The sequence below is a fragment of the Eumetopias jubatus genome, unplaced genomic scaffold (assembly GCF_037043125.1).
Source record: "Eumetopias jubatus isolate StellerSeaLion01/CBP00866 unplaced genomic scaffold, mEumJub1_p1.0 scaffold_12, whole genome shotgun sequence".
NCBI lineage: Eukaryota > Metazoa > Chordata > Mammalia > Carnivora > Otariidae > Eumetopias > Eumetopias jubatus.
The window spans coordinates 92,847,572-92,872,288 of record NW_028274818.1 but is presented as its reverse complement, the minus strand read 5'-3'; the positions used below and the strand labels follow the sequence as shown (position 1 = coordinate 92,872,288).

General features: G+C 55.9%; 1 protein-coding gene across 6 annotated transcripts in view; it reads right to left on the bottom strand.

Annotated features, from left to right (window-relative positions):
- Positions 1–812: 812 nt before the first annotated feature.
- KATNIP (katanin interacting protein) overlaps positions 813–24,717 on the bottom strand; it is a 187,450-nt gene continuing 163,545 nt past the window's right edge. For 2 of the 6 annotated variants that reach the window (XM_028109842.2, XM_028109841.2), the window contains 11 exons: positions 23,391–23,469; positions 17,723–17,900; positions 13,315–13,480; positions 10,253–10,410; positions 8,669–8,733; positions 7,328–7,438; positions 5,529–5,668; positions 3,683–3,784; positions 3,069–3,229; positions 2,887–2,975; positions 813–2,329 (listed from right to left, as the gene is read on the bottom strand). In XM_028109842.2, coding sequence (XP_027965643.2) covers positions 2,271–2,329; positions 2,887–2,975; positions 3,069–3,229; positions 3,683–3,784; positions 5,529–5,668; positions 7,328–7,438; positions 8,669–8,733; positions 10,253–10,410; positions 13,315–13,480; positions 17,723–17,900; positions 23,391–23,469 — 1,308 coding nt within the window. In that variant the 3' untranslated portion in view covers positions 813–2,270. Of the gene's footprint in view, positions 2,330–2,886; positions 2,976–3,068; positions 3,425–3,682; positions 3,785–5,528; positions 5,669–7,327; positions 7,439–8,668; positions 8,734–10,252; positions 10,411–13,314; positions 13,481–17,722; positions 17,901–19,231; positions 19,844–23,390; positions 23,470–24,717 lie in introns of those variants that run through there. The other 4 variants (XM_028109843.2, XM_028109844.2, XM_028109845.2 and 1 more) reach the window with 4 other exon arrangements.

The window sequence follows — 24,717 nt, the reverse complement described above, 5'->3', positions numbered from 1 at the left end:
GCTGCGCTGCTGACCAGGTCCCCCCGATGCAGTGCCCGGCCTCCTGCCCCATAGAAGGAACACTGAACGGCCTTGCCCGCCCTCCAGCGTCTCCAAGGCTGGCCCAGAGATGCTACCGCAGAGGGAGGTCGGGGAGGCTCTGCAATACCAGGGGGCCAGAGCGACTCTCCGCTCGGCCTGGGACAGAGGAAGGAGGTGGGGTTTCCAAGGGGCCGTCCTGCGTAGCCCCAGGGTAATTGCTGGCACCTGAGCTGTACCCCAGGACCAGCCCCCCGCCAAGTGAACCCTCTTCCCACTCAAGGGCCGCTTCATCCAGACACCAATGCTCACCTCTGAAGGAAGCTGGGGAGTGGGGAACCACAGGAGACAGACCAGGAATCGGGCATCTGGGGCTTGGCTTCTAGAATCCACGTTAAGCCTAAGGGAAACCCCAGGATTTCACCCCGCCTCAGCTCTCCCGTGGTTATCCTGGGATTTGTGCACTAATGGCTTCCGAAGCTGTGTGTCTTGGGCAAGTTATTCAACCTCTCTGTGCCTCAATTCTCTCATCTGTGAAGGGAGGATTGTAATAGTGCTGACCCCATAGGGTTGTAACGTGGATTCAATGAGGTGGTTCCAGACACAAAATAACCACTATATATGTATGGGCTTCTATCCTCTGCCCACGATCATGCCCCCATTTGCAGGTGGGGAAAGGGAAGCTCAGAGAGGGGACTCGCCCTGCGTCATTCCACCAGGCTCCAGCAAACTCTGACTCCATTCTGGGAGGCAGCTCCCTCTGCCTGACCCCACATCCAGCACGTCAGACCATATTCTTAATAACATCTTTTATTGATTTTGCAAGAGAAAAAAAAATAGACATTTATTTTACAGTTAATGCCCGTACAGCTCTTCCCCTCCTAAATTACATGGCGCATACAATTCTTAGCAGCAGCAGTGGAGGTTCTGGGAGCGAGTGTGTGCGGTGGTCTGACCTGTGCCCCAGCCTTGCGTGGGGACAGAGAGCTGGGCTGCCTTTAACGTGGTGGTGGCACCGGCTTTGGTCCCTAAGAGCTGGCTTGATCAGCCCCCGGCTCCCCCGGGCCTCAGCTCTCCTGGGAGCCCAGAGGCCTCGGAGGCGCTCGCCACATCTGGGAGGTGAGCACGGGAGCCGGGGGCCCTGGAAGCTACAGAAATGATGGATCTTCTCCGGGAGAAACAATTCCTTATCTTCACATCGGCCGCACGCTCCAAATGAAAAGTGCATTTGCATAGCTGCTCGGCCGAAGCTGCAAAGCTCATAAAGTATTTGCTGGGGCTCTCGGTTGCATAGGAACCTACTTGGAGTACAGTGCTGCGGCGGGGCCGGGCTGGGTGCCAGGAAAACAACGGATTAATATTTGGAACGAGAAATTACCCACCACTGGGAAACCAATTAGGTCCCTGATCCGAGCTTGTTACGTTGATGGAAATAGATACGTTCTGAGCTTCACTCGGCTGGGGGTGCAAGGCACATTTCCAACTCGAGGGGAAGCTGCTGGAAGGGGGGGTGCTGGGCAACGAGCCCCTCGCTGCCTCCCTCCAAGGGCACCTGTGAGTGGAGGAGGGAGGAGCAAGCAGGAGGAGCCCGGACTCAGACCAAAGGGAGGGCCGCCCACCTCCAGGCAAAGTTCAAGTGGAAGGGGGGGTGGGGTTGTGGCCTGGTCCTCAGCCTGCCCCGCGTCCAGAGGGCATCTGGACGGGCCCTGCTGGCCGTCTGGGGTGTGAAGCTGTCTACCGCTGTCCTAGGGGTGCCTGGCAATGTGGCGGGTGGGCACGGCTCCCTTCCTTTCCTCCGTGACACACCCACATCCCCGAGGGTGTGTGGGGCGGGAGCAGCCCTGGCTAGACATCTGGGGACCAGGGAACAACGCCACCCTCTCAGCTGGCTCCGCCAGCCCCCAGATGAGGCAGCGGTGTGGCGGGGATGGGGGTTGTTGGCACCTCCTCTCGGGCCTCCCCTGGCGCCCCCCCCCCTCATGTGGTGGTTGGTGGCTGAGCCCTGGGCAGCCACGCTCTGCAGGGAGGGGAGGGGGGCCCCCCCGGCCACCTCACCGTCCTGGCGGGTTTGCGCGCACAGACGTGGGTCCCGGGAGGGCGCCCCAGAGCCAGGGCCAGAGGGAGGCCAGGCCACATGAGTCCCCTCTCGCTCCCCTCTTTCAGCGCCCGGAGTCCGGGCTGCCAAGGCTGAGGACCGGGGGCGGGCAACACGGGCACCATTGGCTGGAGGACCAGGGCCCCCTCCTCCGCGGTCAGCACCGCCACCGTCGTGCGGTCTCCTTCTCGCTTATGCACGTTTTGGGGCGTAAGGCTGTCAAGGGAGAGGCCAGAGAGGAGGGCGTTACCCAGCATCAGTCCCTGAGGGCCGCCCCACACCCGGGGTTGGTGGGAGGGATGAGCAAACTGTCCGGGTCCCCGGCCCAGGCCACCGCCCGCAGCTCCCCTGCAGTCCCCAAACTTGGCACCCGGGCACGCTGACCTGCCCCCCCTGCAGCAGGCTCTGCCACGCTGTTCCCTCTGCCCGGCCAACTCCCTGTATGTCTCAGGGTGCAGCTCAAACACCACCTCCTCTGGGAAGCCCTCGCCCCGGGCATCCTCCACTGGTTTCCCACGGCACAGGGCAACCCCTTCCGTCTGCACCCAAGCCCGGCCCCCAGGAAGCCACACGGAGCTGCAGGTGACTGCGGGAAGGGGGCTGCACACTACTCCCGGGGTTCTGCCCCGCCTCAGCCCCCCGCAGGCTCCCGGGGAGAGAAGGGGCTCCAAGGGGCAGGCAGGGCTGGGCGTGGGTGTGGGACCCCCCTGCCAGCTCGTCTATGCAGGCTGGAATCCTGCTGGTGACACTCTGGGCAGAGCAGCCAAACTGACCTGGGTCAACCGTGCTCTGCTTCCTTTTCGAGTTGGTGATGATTTGGTTTTCATTCATCATCTGGACGTCCTGATCTTCCACCTGATTGCTGGGGGGGGGGGGGCGGACAGAAGACAGTGGGTTGGACCCCTGCCATCTGTCCCCGATAGGGCCAGCGGGGGAGGTGGGGGGCCGGGAGTACCTGATGGTGGTGTGTCGCTCCTGGCGGCAGATGTCCGTGTCCTCGGTGAAGAGGATGGTGTGGTAGGGCACCGTGGGCTCGCATGTGGGCAGGATGCCCCCCACCAGGTGGCCCACCATGGCCAGGATCCCGTTGTACACAAGCAAGTCGTCCACCAGGAGCTGGCGGACACAGAGGGGCTGCACCGTGGGGCCGAGGGTCCCCCCTCCTTCCCCCCTGTGGCCTCGGGCAACGCGAGTTACTGCTCGGAGCCCCACGGGCTAGTCCGGCCTGTGTTAGGTCTCAGGCCCTCGTGACCACCGGGGAAGGCACCTCCTCTCCCCGCCTCAGAGTCTCCTCCCCGAGGGAAGAACTCCCTAGACCAACATGATTGGAAAAGAAAAGATGAAAGAAGAGCCACTTTTTGGTTTTCAGGGGGAGGATTCAAATCACTGGGGGCAGGTTTTGGATTCACGGTGGTTAGCGAATTTCCCTGCCTCTGAGGACCAGGCATTTGTGTCTAAGGTGGCAAGAGAGAGAAGTAAATCAAACGGCGACAAACGATAATTGTCAGCAGCCTAATTACCAACGAGCATAATTATCTCAAAAAACCCAGCTGATAAGTAAGTACTCACGCCAAACTCTTTCACCCCTCGATGGGGCGTTTTTGCGTAATTCCACAGTTTGATCATTGACACGGTGGTGGGCAGATCGAAAATCACATAAACCCGGTTCACCTGTCAGAGACGGGAACTCATGAAAACAGGCATGTTTGGAAGCAGGCGCCGGGTGGGGCAGGGGGTGTGGGCGCGGGCGGGGGCGAGCCCCGTGGGCGCTGGAGGCGGCGCCTGGGCAGCTGGGGGGCCACGGCGCGTGGGGTCCCCGCTGCCTTCCATCTCCCGGCAGCCCATCTTGAGTCCGGTCACGTGCGGCTGCGTTTGCAACAAACCGCTGACTGGCTCTGGGAGGGCCCGTTTTCTGGGGCCTGGCGTGGCCCTCATTTAAATACCCGCAGAGAACCGGGTGCGCCCTTCCCTCTCCCCAGGGTCCGGCCAGACACCCAGCACAGGGGCTTCCCCAGGCCGAAGCGGCAGGCCCCAGCTGCAGAGTCAAGGAGCACTGTCCCCCCACCCTGGGCGGGCAGCACGGCTTTGACCCCGATCTGTCCTTTCTCCGGTCCTAAATGAGAAGCATAGCAGACAGGCCCCGAAGGCAAGGCGCTGCTGGGTAATTTCCAGCCTGTGTCTCTGAATGGCCGCAGGGGGAGCGGGGAGGGTGTTGTCCAGATCATTGGTAGAATGAGCCAGTAAGGTCAGACCTGGCGGCTTCCCACCCCCCCTGCCGCCCCAACAAAGACTATCCCATATTAGGGGCCCCTTGCAAGACAGAACAGAGCAATGAGCATTCAGTGTGGGCCATAGGCTCCGGGTCTCAGCCCCTGGCCCTCCCCCGAAGGCCTCGGAGGATGTCGGGGGGTTGCAGGGGTGGGGTGCTGCAGGGGGAGGGCCAGCCTTCCGGCTGCATGGTGGAAATGGTAAAGGTCCTCAAGCTCAGCTGCCCACGGGGCTCAGGCAGATACAAATGTTTGAGTCCAGCTGGGAGAGTAACAGCTACAGAAACTGCCTCACACCAAAAGTCACTGAAAGATGAACACCTGCTAGCCAAGCTCAAGATGGCAGCGGACAAGTGGTGCCCCGGTCTCGGGGCTGAGAGACCTCGGTGTTTCTCCTTTGCAGGGGTGGGGCTGGCGCTCAGGGGAGCTGATGGACACTCGGGGCTCGAGGCGGGGAGGACACTGAGGAAAACCTCCCACAGAGCTGATGCTGCTCCTGTGTTTTGAGAGGAAAATACACCTCCCTGTCCTCCTGCCCAGTCATGCAGAGGGAGCGGGGACACTTCGGCGGTCACACGCATGCCCTAGGGCTGCTGCACTCCTCTACCTAGGCGTCTGGCTGGCGCGGGGCTAGAACCACCTGTCTCCACCCGGCCTGTCTCCTCTCTATCTCGACCAACATCGGCCAGGCCCGGGGGAACGAAGGCCCACCCCTAGGTCCCCAAGTGACAAGGAGGACCAGTGGGAGGGTCTGAGATCTGCGAAACTGAGTCAGTTGAGAGCTGACAGGTGGATTTGGGGACAGAGAGAAGGCCGGGTTGGGGTCCAGTGCCCGGTGACCTCGACGGGGGAGGAGGCACAGGGGATGTGGCCAGGGGGCTGGGCTGCCCGCGGGGACCGACGGACGCCTGCAGCAAAGGGGCTCCAGAGTCCCACGTGGGACCTTCTCTCTCCAGGGCCCCTTGCAATAACCACCCCAAGTGCAAAGGGAAAGAACCACCCCCCTGAAAAGTGCCCGTCGGAGGTGTCAGCGAAGACCTGCGCCTTCCTGACGGCCCGCGGGCATTTTGATTCGTTGATGATCAACTTGGCCTGGAAGACAGACGTGTCACTGAGACCAAGGACACAAAGTCCCCCCGCGAACCCACCAGGCCGGGCAAGATGGGGGCCAGCCACATGTGCCTGCCGTCGCTGGTGTCATTCACTTGGTCGATGAGCTTGTCGGGGGTCCGGACGTCCCCGCACACGCCCTCCAGGGAGTTCACGCTGTCGGGGAAGGCGGCGATATCTGCGGAGCCTCTAAGCTGCCATAACCCAAAGCAGTGTGCTCGGCGCCGTGCGCCACTCTCCTGGCCACCAGCCTCCTCGTGCTGACGGTGTGACGCCAGGGCTGGTGGGCAGAACGGCCGTCTGCTGCTTGGGGCAGCCGGAAAAGTGGCAGCCAAATTAGCCATTCTGGGGAAAATGAGCACCGAGCCCGGCGGGGGTGTAGGGGTGGGGGAGCGGAGTGGCCAGTGTCAGGAATAGGGGAGGCGGCCAGGCTGGCAGTCTGGGGAGTGGAGGGCAAACTTTGAAGGTTTTCTGTTGCGAAGGGGCTGAGGGATGGCTGGATACCGCCTTGGCATGGGGGCACCAGCCTGAGACTGGACGCACTGGGGGAGCCTGACCCAGCGATGGCTACTCGAGGGCTGGACATTATCGCGGATCTGGACCAACCAGTTCCAGCTCTGGCTCTGCCTTCCCACCTGTGAGGTCTGGGGCAAGTCACAGAACATCTCGGGGCCTGCTTCCTCATCTGTAAAATGGGTGTTAAAAACCTCCACATCCCAGAATCGATGTGAGCAGGCTCGGTAAAATCGAATGAGCCTTATACCTCCAAGGAATCACTAATAACCATCAAAACCACCAGGAATCATTTATGCCAGGCCAGGAGGATGGTGTCACTAGGGGAAGGCAGAAAAGGATCCAACTGGAACCCAGGACCCCAGGGGGGTGCAGGGCAGGCTTTGGGGTTGGACCTGCTCTGGTGGAACCCTGTGGTGGGGCAGGGATCATGGAGCAAGGGCCCAGAGGGGTCAGGCAGGTGACATCAAGGACAGATGCCTGACAGCTCAGCGGTCAGAGCATGGTCTCTAGAGCCAAACGCCCAGCTCTACATTCACATGCTGTGTGACCTTGGGCAAGTTACTTAACCTCTCTGTCTCAGTTCCTCACGTGTAAAATAGGGATAACAGCACTCACTTCACAAGACGGTTATGAGGGCAAATGAGGTACCACCGGACAAGCACTCACAGAGCGAGCTCTCAGTAAATATTAGCAATTTGTTTTGGGGGCCTGGTAGAAGACAGTAAGCACATGTTTGGGGCAAAGAGCAGTGGATACTCAGGTCCAGCCACCATCACTGTGCATGACTATTGCTAATTTCTCAAGAGTAGCTGAAGACTGGGGTTTTCATGTGAAACCCCTTGATGTTTTAAAAAATATTAGCGACTAAGCTAAAATATTTAAAAACTCAGTGGGCTAGCAGTTTGCGAATTCTGATGGGGGCTTTCCATGAACAAAGGGGTCCACGGTCAATAAATTCAGGACACACTGGGTTGATTACAGTGCCACGGGCGGCTCCCTGCAGGCCTTGCCAGAGCCTTTAGAACTCCAAAGTACTTGTGGTTCTCCGGGGGTGGGTGGCAGCTGGTACCCTCTCCCAAATGCCCGGGCCACAGGCCTCTCTGTCTCGTGGGACTCCTGCTATGGATACCTTGGCAGGGGTGGCTGGGAGCTGCCCCCTGCTCTGCCCAGCCCCCAAGGGTCAGCATCTGACCCGAAGCAGAGCCCACTGGCATTTTTAGTCCCGGGGTCGGGCTCCTACAGGGACACTTCTTCTCCTTCCCCCAACCCTCCCGTGCTCCCTTCCATCGGGGTGGAGTCCCCTTCTGCCTCGAAAGGATACTGTTTTCCGACAGAGGGATTTTTTCTCCCCGCTCATCATACAGCTCCAGGCCCGTGAGACCAATATAATAGGGATCACCCCAGCTGGTCAGGAGCTGCAACTGGAAAATGACTAGGGGATGTTATTAAGGAAAAACAGGCTTAATTTTTTGAGAACAAAGCAAAACAAGGACAAAGATAAAATAGGGATATACTCTGGGGGGCTTCTACAGATGAATGAGAGGAAAAAAAATCATTTTTGTTCTCTCACTGAGACTGAAGCCCATCAAAATATACGTGGCATCAAACTGTTTTGAAGTTCAACTGCGTATGTGTGTGTTTTAAGAGTTAAAAACTGTCCTCTGAGCCCGGGAGATAGGAGGACGGGAGGGGAGGGTGCGTTCCCCAGGGGCCGGCAGGACAAGAGCCATATGCGTCACAAACTCATTGCACGGTGGCCTGAGTGACATGACCAGGACTCCAACTGTCTCCTGCCTCAGTTTCCCTCGTTGTAAAATGACAAGAACGAAGTGCCCGTTCCCTCCTCCGTCCATTTCAAGTGTGCAGGGTCAGCGTGGGGGTGGGGGAGAGAGCTAAGGAGGGGAATCCATGAGCTCTGGAGCAGCGGGAGGGATGGGCCGGGGCCGCGTGAACCACCATTGCTGACCGCGCCCCACAGTCCTCAGCCCCGTCCCCCACCAGCTCCCAGCATGCCAGGGGCGGGCAGGGCGGGAAAGGTGGCTTAGCCACGGGCAGTCGGTCCGGGAGAACAGGCTACTGGGCGAGCCAGGCTGCTCATGTTCACTCACCTGCCCCGCCCCTTCCCAGCTCTGTGGCCTAGGGCAAGTTCCTTCGCCTCTCTGGGCCCCCGTGTTCTCAGCTGAGAAACAGGGATGCGCGCAGCACCACCGCACTGGGCTGTGGCGAGGCCTGAGTTAATAATGCCACGCACTATGAGAGTGCCAGGCCCAGGGAAGGATCCAGCAAATTGGGGCTATCCTTCCTTCTATGTTCACCTCCTCCCTGCCTGGTCCCAAGGACAGCCCCCAGTTCAGTCCCCAGGGGGAGTTCCAGCTTCTCTGGCCCCTCCCAGCTGGAGTCCCGCGCTGCCTCCCAAAACTTCAGCCGGCCAGGAGGGGGGGTCTGGACCCCTGTCACTGCCCCCCGCCCCGGCGGCACCCAGCGAGCCCGACACCCTGGGGAAGCCTCCCATCGTCCCCTAGGTTTCCCGGTGTGGTGCCCCAGCTCCTCGGCCGTGGCCTGCCCAGAACCCCAACACTGCTACAAGGGCCAAGCCCTCTCCTGGGGTACCGGGCGTGGCCCCCGAGGGCCCGGGATGCACAGACAGGTGGGAGGAGGATACAGCCGCAGGGCATCAGGGGCGCCTCATAGTCCATGGTCGCCCGCTCCAGGCTTTGCGAGTCGAGCCTAAAAAGACACAAAACAGCACCAGGAAGCAGAAGATCGTGATGCCCCTGATGGCTGGTCAGTTATTCCCCTGGTGGTGGCGGGGTGGGGGGGTTCCCTAGCAGCAGGGACCGACCAGTGAAGTGTGTGCCCACTGCGGAGTCCCGTTCCACCGCGGGGGACTCGGGCACCTCGGGCTTGTCTATATGGACTCTTCTTGCTCCAAAACAACCCCGGGAGGTGGGTACTTTTATAGCCCTGGTTTGCGGGTGAGGACACAAGCACAGAGAAGTGAAGTCACTTGCTGAAGGCCACATAGCTGGCAGGGGGCAGAACTGGGATGTGACTTGAGGTTGCCCGATTCTGGAGTCCACTCTTAACCACCCAGCCCTCCTGCCCTTCCATGAATAAGGCAAGTCCACACTGTGCTGACAGCTGAGCAAGACCCATGCTGGGGCGGCGGACAGGAGGGAGCGCAGGGCTGGGGCAGGCTACCCGAGGGGGTGGTCTGGGAGCTGGCGCCTGAGCTAAGAAGGAGGCGGCCACACAAAGACCAGAGCTGAAACTTCCCCGCAGAGGAGCAGACAGAGCAAAGGCCCTGTAGTGTGGGGCAGGATGGGAGGCGGGCAGGGAGAGGCAGCTGGAAGGTGGGGCGTACCCTGCAGGCTTTGACTTTGTGATCCCGAGCAAGTGGCTTCAATAGTGGGGGGCCTCAATGCCCACATCTGTAAAATGGGCATAATAACCCCTTCTTCAGAGGGTGGGTGGAAGGGCTCCCTGAAGGATGAATACAAAGCCTCCGAACAGATCCGGCACTTGGGAGGAAGGGTTCTCTCCCCCTGCACACTCCTCCCTTGGGGCCTCTCTCCCTGGTCCCGGGCCAGTACCCTCCAGGCCTTGCCTGGTTTTCTTCAATTTCAAGGGCAATGTTATAATTAAGTTGCTGTTCTCAATGACTGGCCCAAGAAGTGATCCCAGCCACAGTGGAGGGAAACTCATCTTGTTTTGTGAGCTTGGCCTCTGGCGTTTGGACACAGGTTCGGGGGGGGGGTGCGGTTAAATGGGTAAACTGAACGTGGTATTTACAAATTGTTATAAACTTAACGCAGCTGAGATGGGGCCAAGAAACACCAGCGCACCCATGAAATATTAGGCTCTCATTTCCTCTCTGAATCTTCCTAAACCAGGAACTCGGGACCAAGAGAGAGAGAAGGCCCTTCCCTAAACTGGCCGGCGGGCATTTCTGGAATGGACGCAGGCTGGAGCCTCTTTTCCCAGCAGGAAGTGCAATGAAGCATTAAAAAAGCTCAAGCACTCCAGACTGTGGGGAACCCAAACATCCCCAGACAAGGTGGGCACATCCCACGGTCTTCCGCAGAGGCTTGGCAGAGCTTTAGAAAACCGCCAAGTTGAAAAGCGATGTGTTTGATCATAATTTCAAAACCTTTAGGTAGCGACTTCAGAGCGATGCGTGAAGCCAGCAGCCCGGGGACGGGGACGGGGACGGGGAGGGGATGCTCCCGCCGCTGCTCGCTCTCACCTCCGGGCCGGCTGGGGTAGCTGGCGAGCCTGGAGGTAGTCCACAAAGAGAATTTCTTGAGCAAAATCAAAGTGGCAGTTGCCCGGCCCCTTCCGGATGAGGAAGCCCTCTGGAGGGGAGACACGCAGGCCGTCCAGGGAGATGTGGACGATTTTGGCCTAGCAAACAAAAGGAGAAACGCGCCTGAAGAAAGGAGGCCAGCCAGCATGCAGGTCAGCAGCGTGTGCTGACAGGGGCTGATGCCCGAGCGGGCCGAGCGTGACGGGCAGCCCTCATGGAGCCCCCAGGCCTGAGACATCGCTTTGTCTGGCCCTTCTCTCAGACCAGGACCACCTGGCCAGGTCCCCCCATCTGCACTCCGTGCCAGGTGCTGTGCTGCGTGCTGGGCGAATAGCAGGAGACCAGGCAGGTGCGGCCCCCGCCATGGTGGCCCCCAAGTTTCAGGGCTGCCACCTGACTTGGCCCAGCACTCCCCTGCTCCCCACCTGACCGGCCACAGTCCTGAGGTGGTACAACGTGGTAAGCCCCTTCCTGATCTTCCTCCTCATAGCCCCGAGCTCGTGCTTTTAGGGCAGGCACTCTCTAGCAGCATCCTTGGTGGTCTCCGGGTCTCCCTCCATGGCAGAGACCCTGGCCAGGCCATCTAGCTCTGCCTCAGGGCCTGGTGAGTCACGGGCACTTACCAAGAGCTTGCCGAATGGGTTCGATCTGGGTCAACATGTTCCCCTGGTCTAGGGCAGATTTCACCAGCTGGAGGCCAGGATCTACCGGTAAATCTCAAAGTCTGAACGGCAGGGTCTGGAGTAGCTCATCTGCTCCCCTTGGGCAGGGGGGTGGTGGGTGAGCAGAGAGGGGCAGTGGGCCAGCGCTCTCTCTCTGACTACGCATTTGGAATCAGGATTCCCTGCATCTTCATGGTGAGCAACGTGGGCCCAACTGCTGACCAAACTGGTAGATTTTCACCTCCGGGAGATGCAGGGGAGCTCCTCCATTCAGAGAGGGGCCCTGCCTGGGTCCCACTGCTAACTAATGTGCCCTCGGGGCCCTTCATTCTTTCAGCATTTCAGGAGCCCCCTCATGGCAGCTGGTCACAGGGCATGTAAGCCTGAAAAGTGTAGGGTGAATGGCTTCAGGCATGGCTTGATATGGGGACCCAAAGGCTGTCCCACATCTCCCCACTTGGCCTTGCTCAAGGTGGATTCAGACCCTGGCCCAAGGGCTAGACCTGGACAAACAGAACTGTCACGCCCTGGTCATATGATTGGACCAGGGACATGGAACCAGACCACAACATCAGCGGAGACACATGCGATTTTGCTGGCTCGCCTCGAAAGAGGAGATCCTTCTTCAGCGGGCCATGGAGCTACCCATTCCAAAGCTGGCAGCAGACAGGGCAGAGGTCCGGGAAGGCCCCACTCCAGGGCTACCCCCTCCTCTAGGAAGTGCCCCTGACTTTCCCACGCCTCTGTTTATTCCCTTGGACAGAGCTTCTATTATTACCTCCATCTTACAGCCACAGAGACTAGGAGTTCAGAGAGGCTAAGCAATTTGCCCAAGGACACGCTGCAGGGATCTGAAGCCCCATCTCCAGCGCGTAGGGCCTGGCTCTAACTACACGCCAGGGGCTGTCACCAGGGCGCCCAGAAGGCCTTGGGGGACACAGGAACCTGAGGCATCTTCCCGGGCGCATAGTTTCCATCACCGGCACTCTGGGATCTCCCCCTCCCAGACTCTGCCCGTCTCCCCACCTCCTTCCTCCCACGGAGGCCACTTGTCACCCACGCCGACGCAGATGGCGGCCAGGCCTGGGAAGCGGGGGCTCTGGGTCCAATATTTCCAGGCAGCCAATCCAGGTCACAAGCCTTAGCTGGAAGGACTGATTCGCTCACGGGAACGTACAGGCCCAGAGGCACGAGGTGAGCCAGAGAATGTTTTCTTAACGCCAATATATCTGCCTTTCTAAATGTGCTGACCTGAGAGCACACTCGGGGAGATGCCAGCGCAGCCTGGGAGGATCTGTACAGTCCGAGGGGCTGTCGCCCCAGAAGGGGCACGCCTGGGGGCCGCCAACTCCATGCTGGCAAACCCCCCCAATTCTACCGGGCCCATGGGAGAAACTCTGTGGCACGTGCATGGTGGGGAGCCACACCCAGGGCTCCCGGGACCCGAGGCCGAGGCCTGGCTTTGTTAACGTCCGTGTGGCAGAGGATGATGACCACCTTCCCAAGGGAGGTATCAGCCTCTTCCTCCTCACTTTACAGATGGGGAAACGGAAGCCCAGTGAAAGCAGGCCACTCGCCAAAGGTCACACAGCTGGTTGGGGTCAGAGCGGGGATTCGGACCAGGGCCTTGTGACTTTAGGGCCCCAAAGGCATTGCTACTGTATCTCAGGGGACATTATTACCATCACTTCTGTGTTGTGGTGGGAGGGGACGAGTGTATCACAGTCCAGAGTCACATGAGGACAGGAGAGCCCATGCAAAGGGCACTTGTGGTGCTCTCCTTCTGCAGTGCAGCAGGGGTCCCTGCTCTGTCGCACCCAGCAGCAGAACAGAACTGGAGTATGGGCTCCGAGCCCAGCAGATGTGCACTGGGGCTCATTGTGTGACCTTGGGATGAGTAAACGCACTGTTCTGAACCCCAGTTTGTAATACCCTGAAAGCAGGGGAATAACACCTGCCTCCCAGAGGCTGAGGCGAGGGTCCCCTGAGAATGAATGGGTACAGAGCCCACAGCTCAGGGCCTGGCCCCCAAAGCGCTCAATGAACAACAGGGCCCCAATCCACCATTATGGTTTAGGGGCTGGGCCTGCTGAGGACCCCCGACCCCCAGAAGAAACAAAGCGCTTCTGTGTCCCGAGTCTGCCCTGGGCTCTCGAGCCCACATTTGCTGGTTGCAGGAGAAGCAAATAGCGGTGCGCTCTCCCCCTGGCTGTAACCCCCCCAGCTCCATTTGGAAAGTTCTGGAAGATTTATGCTCCTCTCCGGCAGCCACACCAGCCATTCATCAAGGCGCCGTTTCCCTGACAGTGGACTGAGTGCGGCTGCTATTCCCCAGCTTACCCCGCGATAGGTGTCCTCGGGAGATTTATTGTAGTTCCAGAAGCGCAGGCCAGCAATGCTTTCGGCTCTGTCGAAGCGGATTGTGACCACGTGGTCCAGGCCAGGCGAGAAAGGAATCAGCCACATGTGCTCATCCTCCATGGTGATGTTTGCTCCATCGATTAGCCTGCGAATAGTGAGGAGGGAGCAGTGAGGTGGGGCTCGGCCACGACCTGTGGGAGAAATCAGAGCGGGGGTCTACACCTCCTTAAGGCCCCCTGCACCCTGCCTGGTGCGAGCCTGGCCGAATTGGGCTTGTTGAGCAGAGGTGGGACTCATTACAGCCACTGTGAGGGGCCACATCCCATCTGTAAAATCAGACAAAATAAAGAAACTGGAAAAAATAACAGTCTGTGCTGTTAAAGGTGTGGCAAAGCGATCATCAAGGTTTAAAATAAAGGGGGGACATGTGTCATCTTTCAGGACCCTTTAACCCAGGGATCCCATTTCTGGAATTGTTTTCCTCTAAGGAAAATGTGTTCAACCTGTTGCAAAGGCTATCTGCATGAAGATATTCATTATAGTGTTGTTTATTTATATCAGCAAAATAGGAAAAAAACGCAACAACCAAAAAAGCCCAAGTGGTCTCAAAATACAAAGGGTTATGTAAATCTGTACAGTTGTTAATACGATAATCATGAGAATGATGTAGTGACGTGGAAAACGATTTTAACGCTGGAAGATGAGGAGAGGGGCCAGGGGAGACTATGCAAAAGTGAAAAACACATTTGTGTCAGAAAGAATGGAAGGTGGATGCCTTTCTCTACTTTCTAAACTTTCTGTAAAATGCTGTATTGGCTCTATGGTACTTTTTTTTTTTTTTAATGTAGTGTTCCATGATTCTATGGTACATTTTGAAAGAATTCAATTCCTTCTTTCTGGTGCCCAGTGAGAGAGATGCTAAGGCACTAGGGTGAACTTGGCAGCTCTTGGTGTGGGAAAAGCACAAGAAGGGGCAGGTATGTCTGTGGGGAGCTGGTCTGGCCCATAACCATCCAGCCTGGACAGCCTAGGGAAGCACCCCCCCCTTAGGAGGGAGCCCCCAGCACCCTTGTGTTCTTATCAGCCGCTGTTCTGAACGAACTCGTCACCTCACCCGCATTGCACTCCTATCCTGGCCAGTTTCTGGTTCTCCTGTTCTGAACATCCTCTGCCTCATCCTTCTCAACTTGGCCTGTGTTTGTCCCAAAGACAAGCTGACTGCCCTGGACTGCCCAGCACACCGTAGCCCAGAACCCAGAAACAGGGGCCCAGCTCTCAGCGTCTTGGGTAACCCTTCCCCCCACTCCCTCCTAATTTCCTGGTGACTTTGAGGCTGCTGAGCTGGGAGAAATTCCTAGATGTAAAAATAAACTTTATTTTTTCCTTTTACATCTTAAAGTTCTGGATTTAGAATAAATTTTACAATCTCAGTGTTCATCCAAGGAGGTAATGTTCCTTTTTTTTCTCTAAAAGGCTGTTATTAAATTGATGGATGGTGTGTCTTACAATTGCTGGCATCTTAAAACTGAGGAAATTCAGCAGTTTAAAACGGAGGTGTTTGTGGAATTAGGGTGACTACAGAACCTTCCATTTCCTTCTAAAAGCAATTACTTCTGTGTCCTAGACATGGGGCTGCCTCCATAGCAAAACTGCTACCCAATTCTGAAAGTAGGGAGCATTGCTGAAGTCTTTATAGTCGATGGTGAAGGGAAGTCCCTACAGACACCCCTAAGAATATCTAGAAATTTCCCAGCTCTGTCTACAGAAAAGCCTAGAAACTGTGACCAACCCAGTAGCAATGAGCATCTCTAGTGGCTAGATTATGGTCTCTAAATACCACTTCCCACTAGAAGGAACCAAGGCTTCTTGGGAAAAATGGCTGATTCCACGTCTAGAACAAGAAATATACAAGGGGAGCCTGGACTATCTTGTGACATCAGAAAGCAGGAAAGCTGTTACAGACTACTATTTTAAAAAAAGGATCCAGGAGCTCTCAGTATCTAAGAGCATCAATAAGATAAAAACCGCAATAAATTGAAACCCTTCAAACATAGTCTGTTTAAGTCCATGATTTATGATAGTCAAACACAAACGTGTTAAAGTAGGCCAGGGAAACAATTTTTTATTTTGCAAACTGAAAAACAAAGGGAAAGAACCAAGCATTTAGACTGCCTTTCCTATTTGCATTGTACCTCAGGGTAACCAAATAATTGAAGAAAAATTTCTCTTTATTGGTGAAAAAAAGAACGATAGGATTGGCACACCACCATCTTGCAACCAAGTGGATCTAGCCACTGAGCACTGACTGCCAATGTCACAAAAAGCTTCACCACCAGACACTCTATATGCCCTGAAGGGAATTCACAGTGACATCCACACCCCCAGGTCATGTCTTGCCCCAACGGTCAAACCTCAATCTGATCAGGTGTCTAGATCTAATGAACAATTTACAAGACATACAGGGGCCTGAGGAACAGGTTAAACAATACCAGGGAGATGCAATCCAGACTCTGTAGGGCAAACAAACCTTTCTTCAACAGATAATTTGTAAGAAAAAAATGAAAAAAGATGGAAGGGAACCTAGAGATTATAAGAAGCTTAACAGACATATCAAAGAATCACAACATATGGATCTGGACCTCAAACCAACCAATCACAACGTATAGGCCTTATCTGGACCTCAATTTAAGAAACAAACTTAAAAAAGGAAGGTGAGGAGACTTTCAGGGAAACAGGAACATGCTGGGTGTCTAATTTAGGGAATCACTATTAATTTTTTTGGGTGTAATAACAGTACTTTTCTAAAGCCCTTATTGTTTAGAACTACATACCAGAATGTTTAGAGATGAAGTGCTATCAGGCTTGGGAGTTCCTGTGATCATATATTCTGGGTGGAGGGGTTTGGTAAGTGGGCAGATGTGGATGAACAAGCGGGGCTGGCCATGTGCTGATCACTTTTGCACTGGGTCTGTGGGGTCCAGGCCTAAGTATATGGGTGATCTGCCAAGATGCAGAGTGCTGAGTGGTTCATGAGCAGACATGGACAGCAGGCGTGAGGGCCACAGTTAAGGGGCCCCTGAAGGAAAAGCAGGGAGGAAGCGGGTCTACCATTGACTGCAGGTGATCAGGACGAGGCCGGGGGTGCAGATGTGGTGTGGTGATCCCCTTCTACCGATAAGGCAAGCGAGGCAGGGGGGGACAGTGGAAGTCAGTGGTTAGGTGCATGGGTGTGGATCTCCCATGGACTTCTATTCAGATGACTCTGCCCTTCAAAACGAGTCTCAGTGACTTCTGGCCAGTTTTTAATCTTTCTGTAGCTCAGTTTCATTTGTAAAGTGGGGGACTCTTTGGGCTGTTTGAGGTGTAAATGGATGAGTATCTCTAACCTGCTTAGTGTAGCCCCGTGTCTGGCATTTATTGGGGGCTCCCAATTATAGCCACTATAATTTTATTACTATCCAATTACTATTGTAGTTGGAGAGGTTAAGAAACTTACTAGCTGGCAAGAGGCCGAGCTAGAATTGGAACTCTCATCCCTCTGACCCCTCTAGGCTCCTCCCGTTTACACCTCCAGGCAGCGCCCAGGCCTGGCAGCTGTCCTGAGCAGGGGGCCAGCGCTCGTCTGCAGTGATGGGCGTGTGGACTGATGCTATTATCCCAGGCTTGCCCTCCTATTGATTGGCCCCAGTCTGGGCTGATGAAATCAGACAAAAGCGGAGGAAAGCGCCCACAGCCGCTCATGGAGACTTCCAGAACCATCCCCTCCAACCATGAGCAATGGCAAGCTTTCAGCCCGAGAGGCAGGGCTGCTCATGCTCAGATGCAGAGCCGGCCCAGCAGAGGCCTGCCAAGCTCCTGCCGGCGTTCCAGGCCCTACGCTGAGTGTGGTGGACACACAAAGCATGACTGTGTCTGGGAGCAGCAGAACTCTGCCCACCGCTTCTGGCCGTGTGGCCCTGGGAGGGGGTCACCTCCCTTTCCCAAGCCTTGGTTTCCCTTGACTCTAAAATGCGATAGACCACAGGGGGCGCCTAGGGGGCTCAGTCAGTTAAGCATCTGACTCTTAATCTCAGTTCAGGGGTTGATCTCGGGGTTGTGAGTTCAAGCCCCGTGTTGGGCTCCACGCTGGGCATGGGAGCCTACTTAAAAACATATAAATAAATAAAATGGGAAGACCATAGGCCTCATGGGGTGGCTGGGGAAGGTGCAATAGCGAACACTCTTTGATGTTTGACTCTGGAGTCAAAGATGCAGAGCAGGTCCCCGAGGCCCAGCTCTGCATCTGAGCCTGAGTGACCCCGCCTCTCAGGGGCTGAGTGTTCTGTTGCTCGTGGTGGGAGGGGATGTCGCTGGGGGTCTGTGCAGGTGGCTTCTTACAGACACTTACTTGTCCAGGGTCCGGGAGTCATCGGTGTACTCAGGGAGGTCATTTAGGTCTCTGGGGGAGGCAGAAATCTGGTGCAGGCTGATGGGCAGTGCCTGGCTGTCCTTCCCCACCACTTCCAGGCCCGTGAGCCCCAGGTAGTGCGGGTCCCCCCAGGAGGCGGTAAAATTCAGCTGAAGGCCTGTAACAGGAGGAAGAGTGGCCCATGAACACCAGAGGTTCTGGAAGAGGGCCCAAGATGGAGACGGAAAAAGGAGCTCCCTTCAGTCTCTGCCAACTTGAAAACCCAGACTCAAATGAAAGTGTCTTCGGGGCGGTCTCTACCTTTTCTCTTAGTGACCCTCGGGCCTGGGATGCTGCTGATGTTCTGGAAATGTCTGCAGGATGAATGGACCAGTGTTGTTTAAACTTGCACATGTGAGGCGCCTGGGTGGCTCAGTCCGTTAAGTTTCTGCCTTCAGCTCAGGTCATGATCCCAGGGTCCCGGGATCGAGTCCTACCTTGGGCTCCCTGCTCAGCGAGGAGTCTGCTTCTCCCTCTCCCTCTGCCCCTCCCCCCACCCTGCTTGTTCTCTCTCACTCACTCACTCTCTCTCTGATAAATAAAATCTTTAAACCTGAACATGGCCCTGGATCCTTTCTCATGCATCCACCACGTTGCCCGCCCCCAGCCCCCCCCCCCCCCCCCCCCGAGCTTAACAGCCTAGCGTGGCTTCCCATGCTGCTTGGCCAACAGGCCTTGTCCATCTGGCTTCTACCTACTTGTCTAACCTCATCTTATACCAGGGGGCACGGCTCTACCCAGATAGTCTTTCACTCATTCCTATTTCCACTCCTCTCTTCCGTCACAGAGACTATGCTGTTCCCTCTGGAACCTACACGGCCTAGTTGTGCTCACCCTTCAGATCCCAACTCACTTCCTTAGGGAAGCCCTTCTGACTTCTCTGACCGCATCAAACCTCCACCCATAGCCTGCCACGTCTTCGTGAACTTCTATGCCCTGGTCACCGCCGTGATCTTGTGACCATTTGGTAGATATCCATTTGCCCTGCCAGAGGTGAACTCCCTGAGGGCAGAAACCCCATCTGATCTGCTAGACCTTTGTGTCCCCAAAGCCTGGCACAGTGCCTGACACGTAGCAGGAGCTCAGTCCAGATGGAATGTTTAAATAAGTAACTGCTTGTAGGCGGCTACGTCGATACAGCACGTCAGAAATGGACGTTTTATACAAATTGGGCACTATCTCGAGACTTCCTGGGATTCAGGGTAAGGAAGTGTTTTATAACTATACCCCCATCTTTCTGCCCCCGCTTCACTCCTGCTCCATCAGAGACCATCTAGAAGTGACCCTCTGTGGTCCTGGGGCAATACGGCCCAGGTGAGTCATCCATTTGCCCAGAGAGCTCAAACCGAATGAAGCCCTTGGTCAGGTCCTGTCAGGTATTTGGCTAGAACTTTTTTTTCCTTACTGGTTTCCCATTAGAGCAGGACCAAGCCCAGTGAACTCTCTAACCTGGGAGAATTTGGAGCCTCTTTTAGCACCCTCTTGGGGGGCTGTCTTCAGAAGATTCACACCCTTTGCAACTTTCACAGAAGTCCGCCTGGATGTCACGTGGTCCCACCTAGTTGAGCTCAGGTGTGGAGGCAGAAGCCCAGGGAGGCCAAGCCACCCAGTCTCCCTGGAGCTCGGCTTCTTTTCCTACACACCTGTCATTTCCAACATATGTTTTGTAACTCAGCCTCTGATCCTCTGCTCTCCGTGGGGCTGAGGCAGCACGGAGAACATCTTGGGGGCAGATGGAGATGACGTGTGGCCAGCATGGTACCGGGCACATTCTAGCTTCTCACGGTACCAACAGCATAGCAAAATGGCCACAGATTCTTCGCAATGTGACGTTGCTGCTTTTTCCATGCAGAAGCGGGAGTCCATTTCTCACGCCCTGAGCCTGGGCCACGTGACATGCTTCGGCCAATGGGAGAGCAGCAGAGAAGGCAGGGCTGGGCAGAGGATGGAAAGCGCACACGTGTGCCTTGCTGCAATTGGGAGTCCTGCCGTGGAAGGAGCCAGGTGCCCCCGGTCTCCCCGTCACTCGCCCCATCACTCGGGCCAACAGCCTCCCAACTGCTGGATGTGGGAGAGAAGACATCCAAGGTCATTTGGTCGCCAGCCCATCTGCCAGCTGACCAAACCTGTGAGCAGGCTCAGGAGAGGCCAGTCAAGCCAGTGAACTGTAAGCCAGTCTCAGATTAAACAGTGGTTCTGCTAAAGCCACTCAGGTTTGGGTCGGTTTGGTCTGCGGCAAAAGCTAATTGATACACTCCTTTTCATCCCAAGGCTGTGTTCAAGTGTCATGTCCTCAGAGAGGCCTTCCCTGACCGCTTGCACTCAAATGGCACCCCCCCACACTCCCTGCTTTATTTTTCGTCACAGCCCTTGTCACTACCCGACAGTGTATTCTCCACTCCTTTGCTTGTGTGTTTTCTTGTCTTTCCCACTAAGATGGAAGCTCCCTGAGGGGAGAAGCTCTGTTAACTCTGTGCACTGTTGTGTCCCCAGAGCCAAGAACGGTATCTGGAAAATAGATGGTCAATAAAAGTTGTTTTTCTTTTTAAATAAATGATGTATCAAAGCATATGCATTCAGTTGATAAGCACAGGCAATTGAATCAAAGTAAGATCACTGAGTTTCACCAAATTCATAGTTAATGGTAAACAAATATTTATTGATCATCTACTATGTACAGAGCCCTGTCCTTGGACCTGGAGACCCAGGGGGTCAACACATGGCAGAATCTCTCTGGGAGCTTCCAGTGCAGTGAAGACAATCAGATAGGATAGTTCCACAGAGCAATGGATGCCATGAAGCCAAGAAGGCGTGGGTAGGGAGGGACTGAGGGGAGGAGGGGGGTGAGGGAGGGCCTGAGGTGGTGACGCCAGAACTGAGACCCAGCTGATGGGTAGGAGGCCACCACTCCTCAGCATTCCTGGAAGAACATTCCAGGCTGAGAGGACAGCAGGGGCACAGGCTCCAGGAGGGGAACAAATCTGACCTGTGGTTAGAACCAAGTGCTCGAGGGGGGCGGTGGAGGGAAATGAGGTCAGAAGGGTGGGGCAGAACCTAGAGCACGCCATGAAGTCTGGATTGTCTTCTCTCTGTGGTGGGGAGCCCCTGGAGGGTTAGACTTTGAAGCAGGGGGCTCACTCGAAACGCCTCACAGGGGTTGGGGGTTGGGTCCTCCAGGGAGACCAGGGAGGAGGCTTTTGTGATACCAGGTACGCTGGACAAGGGGTGGCCCTCCTGAAAACGGAGGGAAGTGGCCAGATTCAGGATCTGTTTTGAAGGTGGCACTGCCAGGATGCTCAGTGGCTTGTGCAGAAGTGAGGGAAAGAGATGATGTTTTTGACCCAAGCGACAGAGTGGCTGTGGGTACTGATCCCGAGAGGCAGAGTGCACGGAGGTGGAGGAGGAAGTGGATTTGGATGAGGCGATCGCTGTGAGGGAGAAACGCCACCTCCCCGGGGGAAAACAGGAGGGGCCCCCCCAGCCTCTCCCTGGCCGCCCCTTTGCTGGCTTGGCATGGGGAGCTGCAAGGACATCTAATTTGGGGTTGCTCCAAAAGCACCTGCTCTCCTGTTTGAGCTAATATTCACGTTCCATATTCATTTTCCTCTGGTGTATCAATTAGTATTTATATAAATGGAAATTAATTTTGTTATTTCTCTCCCACGTTTCAACTCTCTCAGCTACTTTCCTATTCATCACTGCTGATATTTGCAAAATGCCCAAAATTAGTGTCATCTGCAAATTAGCAAGTCATATATCCCCTTTCAAAACATTAATAGGATTGGCCATATTTACCAACCCCGGCGCATCCCCCTGGGTCACGTTATCAAAGCGCTCTCCATTTGCACAGGCTGGTGAAGTGGGTTTAGGATTTTAGAGACAGTGGAGGGAAAACAAAAAGGTTCAGAGAAGAGCGAGTCGGAAATCACATGCCTCCAAAAGCGCATAGGATGCTTGGTCAGGAGGTTCTTCCTACCACGCAGGGAAGCAGAGACATCGCGTGTTCCTTATAGCAAAAGGGGCTCTGAGCTCTGCTCTGGGCCATACTCCCGAAGGTATTGGAATACATTTCTGAGAAAGGTCAGAAGCTGGTTCAGTAGGAAGGACGTTTACAGACAGTATCTTTGGGGAAATCATCAGATGAAGGGGACAGTGGCTGCTTCAGGGCCAACCTTCCTTCCTTCCTTCCCTGGTTGTGGCACTCTGACCTCCACTAGAGCACAACTAGGTGGCTGACCCCTCGCCTTGGGCTCCAGGGATGGGCTCTGACCCAGGCCTGGCCAATCCAGGTTTAGCATCTCACCCCCACTCCTGCCCCGCCGGGGGAGCCACGCTGATTGTTTTATGGATGGGCACGTGACCCAAGCCAGGCCGGGGAGACCTGACTCTGGGCCGACTGTTGAACAATGGGAACAGAAGCTCTTGCATGGACGGGGTTCCAGTGGGAGAAAAGGCAAGAGAGAGTGAGACAGCGCAGAGGGAGGGAGGGAGACGCCAAGGCTTGATGACGTCATTCGCACCCCTGGATCCAGCTGTATGGATGGAAAAGAACTGAGTACTCGGGGAGATAAGGCAAGGGAAGCCTCAGCGTGGTGTCTGCGCCAGAGACGAAACCAAGCCCCAAACCAGGCTCTCGCCGGCACTAGGCTGGTTCTAGAAATTCTCTGTTGTCTCTGAGTAATTGAGAGAAACTGAGAGAGTGTTCTGGAATGTAAGCTGTGAGGATTCAAAGTAAGGCATCTTCCCCTCTTCTAAGAGGGAATTTGTCTTCGTGCAGTAAGGGTGGGAGAGATGGTTCTTAACTGGGCACATGGGCAGGCTTCCCGGGGAGGGGAACTGCACGGGGCCCAATTCCTCCCTCTGCCCTTCCTGCTTGCTGCCCTCCCTCAAGAGCATGCCCCAGGGAACTCCAGCTGGTGTGACTGCGAAGAGCTGGCTGACAGAGCCTCCTTAACAGGGAAGGGGAGGGAGAGCAATCAGCCAGGACCTCGGGCCTGAAGATGCCCCAGGATGCAGCACAGGTGCTAATGGGCCCGTGCATGGAGTAAGGGAGGACCTGGCTAGAAGGGTCAGCAGGGAAAAGAAGAGGGAATGGACTCAGTGAAGCCCAGATGGGATCTGCTCAGAGGCCACAGGATCTGCTAGCAGCCGGCAGGCTGAACATACAACATGTGTTTTTTTGGCTCATATGGTGTTTTACAATATTATAAAATTACTCATCAACACTTAAAAATTTGGAGATTTCACATAAATATTCAGATTTCTGTCTTCTCAGAAGACCAGCACCCTGGGCTAGGATTCCTGCCACCCCCGCCCCACCTGGAACAGGGAAGAGGCATGTTTTCTTTGCGCGTGTGTCTGAGTTTGAGTGCCCTTCTGGAAAGGCCTACTGCAGAGAGGTATCCCTCCTCTGAAGTGATGTGGACCTGCCAGGGCCAGTGAGCCCAGTCCAGGCTGTGTCAGCCCCCACTCGTCCCGCAGCTTGGCATCTCTGCAATGTACAACCTGCCCAACTGTCCAAGGAATCCCTGCCCCAAGTGGCCATGACATCCCCTGGCCCCTGATGGTCCTCCTGCCACTGGACACTGTCCCAAGAGAGGATACTCACAGATCCCATGGTAGATGCCTGGCTCTGGCGTGGTTACTTCGGGGGCAGGGGGACTGGATGGCCGCTCTAGCCCCAGGGCCTGTGCACAGGTTGGGGGAGAAAGAGAGGGAAAGGACGTGAGTTTAGTGATACCCGCACAGCTGGCTGGCTGTTTTCCCAGATGCTGTTATGCACCCTGAGCCCCAGGTAGAAGGAGAAGGATCAGGAGGGAGGGATGGAGGGAAGGAGGGGGGAAAAGTCCAACCCGAGGCCTGGGCATCTTCATTTTTAAAGCCCCTCAGGAGACTGGCAGGGGAAGCCTGGATAAAGCAGCCCTGGTCTAGAGGCAGTCACAGTGGGCAGCCACTCCCCACCGTATACGTTTTCCTCATTAGACCTCTACACTGTAAGTTAGGGCAAAAGGGCCTTTACTACATTGCAAACAAGGAAGCTAAGATGCAAAAGGAAGGGAAGCTGATTGCCCGGATGTGAGAGTTTCGGTGGGGATGGTGTTTCGGTCCCAGGAACAATGGCGCCCTCGGCCCGGCCCCTAGACACAGTCTCCTGAGGCCCTGAAGGAGAGTGAGGAAGGTGGCCTGCCAGGAGCATCCACGATGCCCAGCAGCCTTGGTCACCAAGGAAGGCTGCTGCCCTGGCACCCATGTGCCTTCTTTTGCCTTCCCTGGCTCCCTGCCCTCCCGGAGCCTTCTGGGATGCTCCCTGGTAGGTGTGCTGACCTGGATACCCAGACAGGTGGGGTGCAGCTCCAGCCCTGTCACTTTCTAGGGGTGAGCCACTGGCCTCCCAGAACTCGGGCTGGGAGAAGGATTCCTCCCTGTCCCTCACAGGCTGGATACGATCAGAGACCCTTAGAAGCATTTGGAGAGTGCTGGGCACGTGAAAGGCTACAAGGTCAGCTCCCGACTGGAGACCCCGGGATCAAATCCAGACCACAGACGTGCAGTGGCTCATAGAAGGTTTGAAAGCATTCCCACTTAGTTGCCAACATTTTTTAATTGGGACATTTTCCATAAAAACCCAGATTTCTGGCTTCTCTCGAGAAAAATCAGGACAACTATCAACATGAACTAGCAACTCCTGTCTGTCCTGAGAAGCAGGGGGCTCAAGCACCCCCTCAGTCTTGCACAACACTCTGCCTGGCCCCTGTGGGCTTATACCCTCCAGTGAACACCGTGGGATCTGCACGCCACAGCCTCATGACCTTGCCAAGGCCCCCCGTCTGTCCTTTGGCTTCCAGCTGCCCCCACTCTGCTCTCCCACCTTCTGTAACCATCTCTTCCTTCTCCTCAGGGCCTCAAGACCGTCCCTGGGGGCCCTGGGTCTCTGG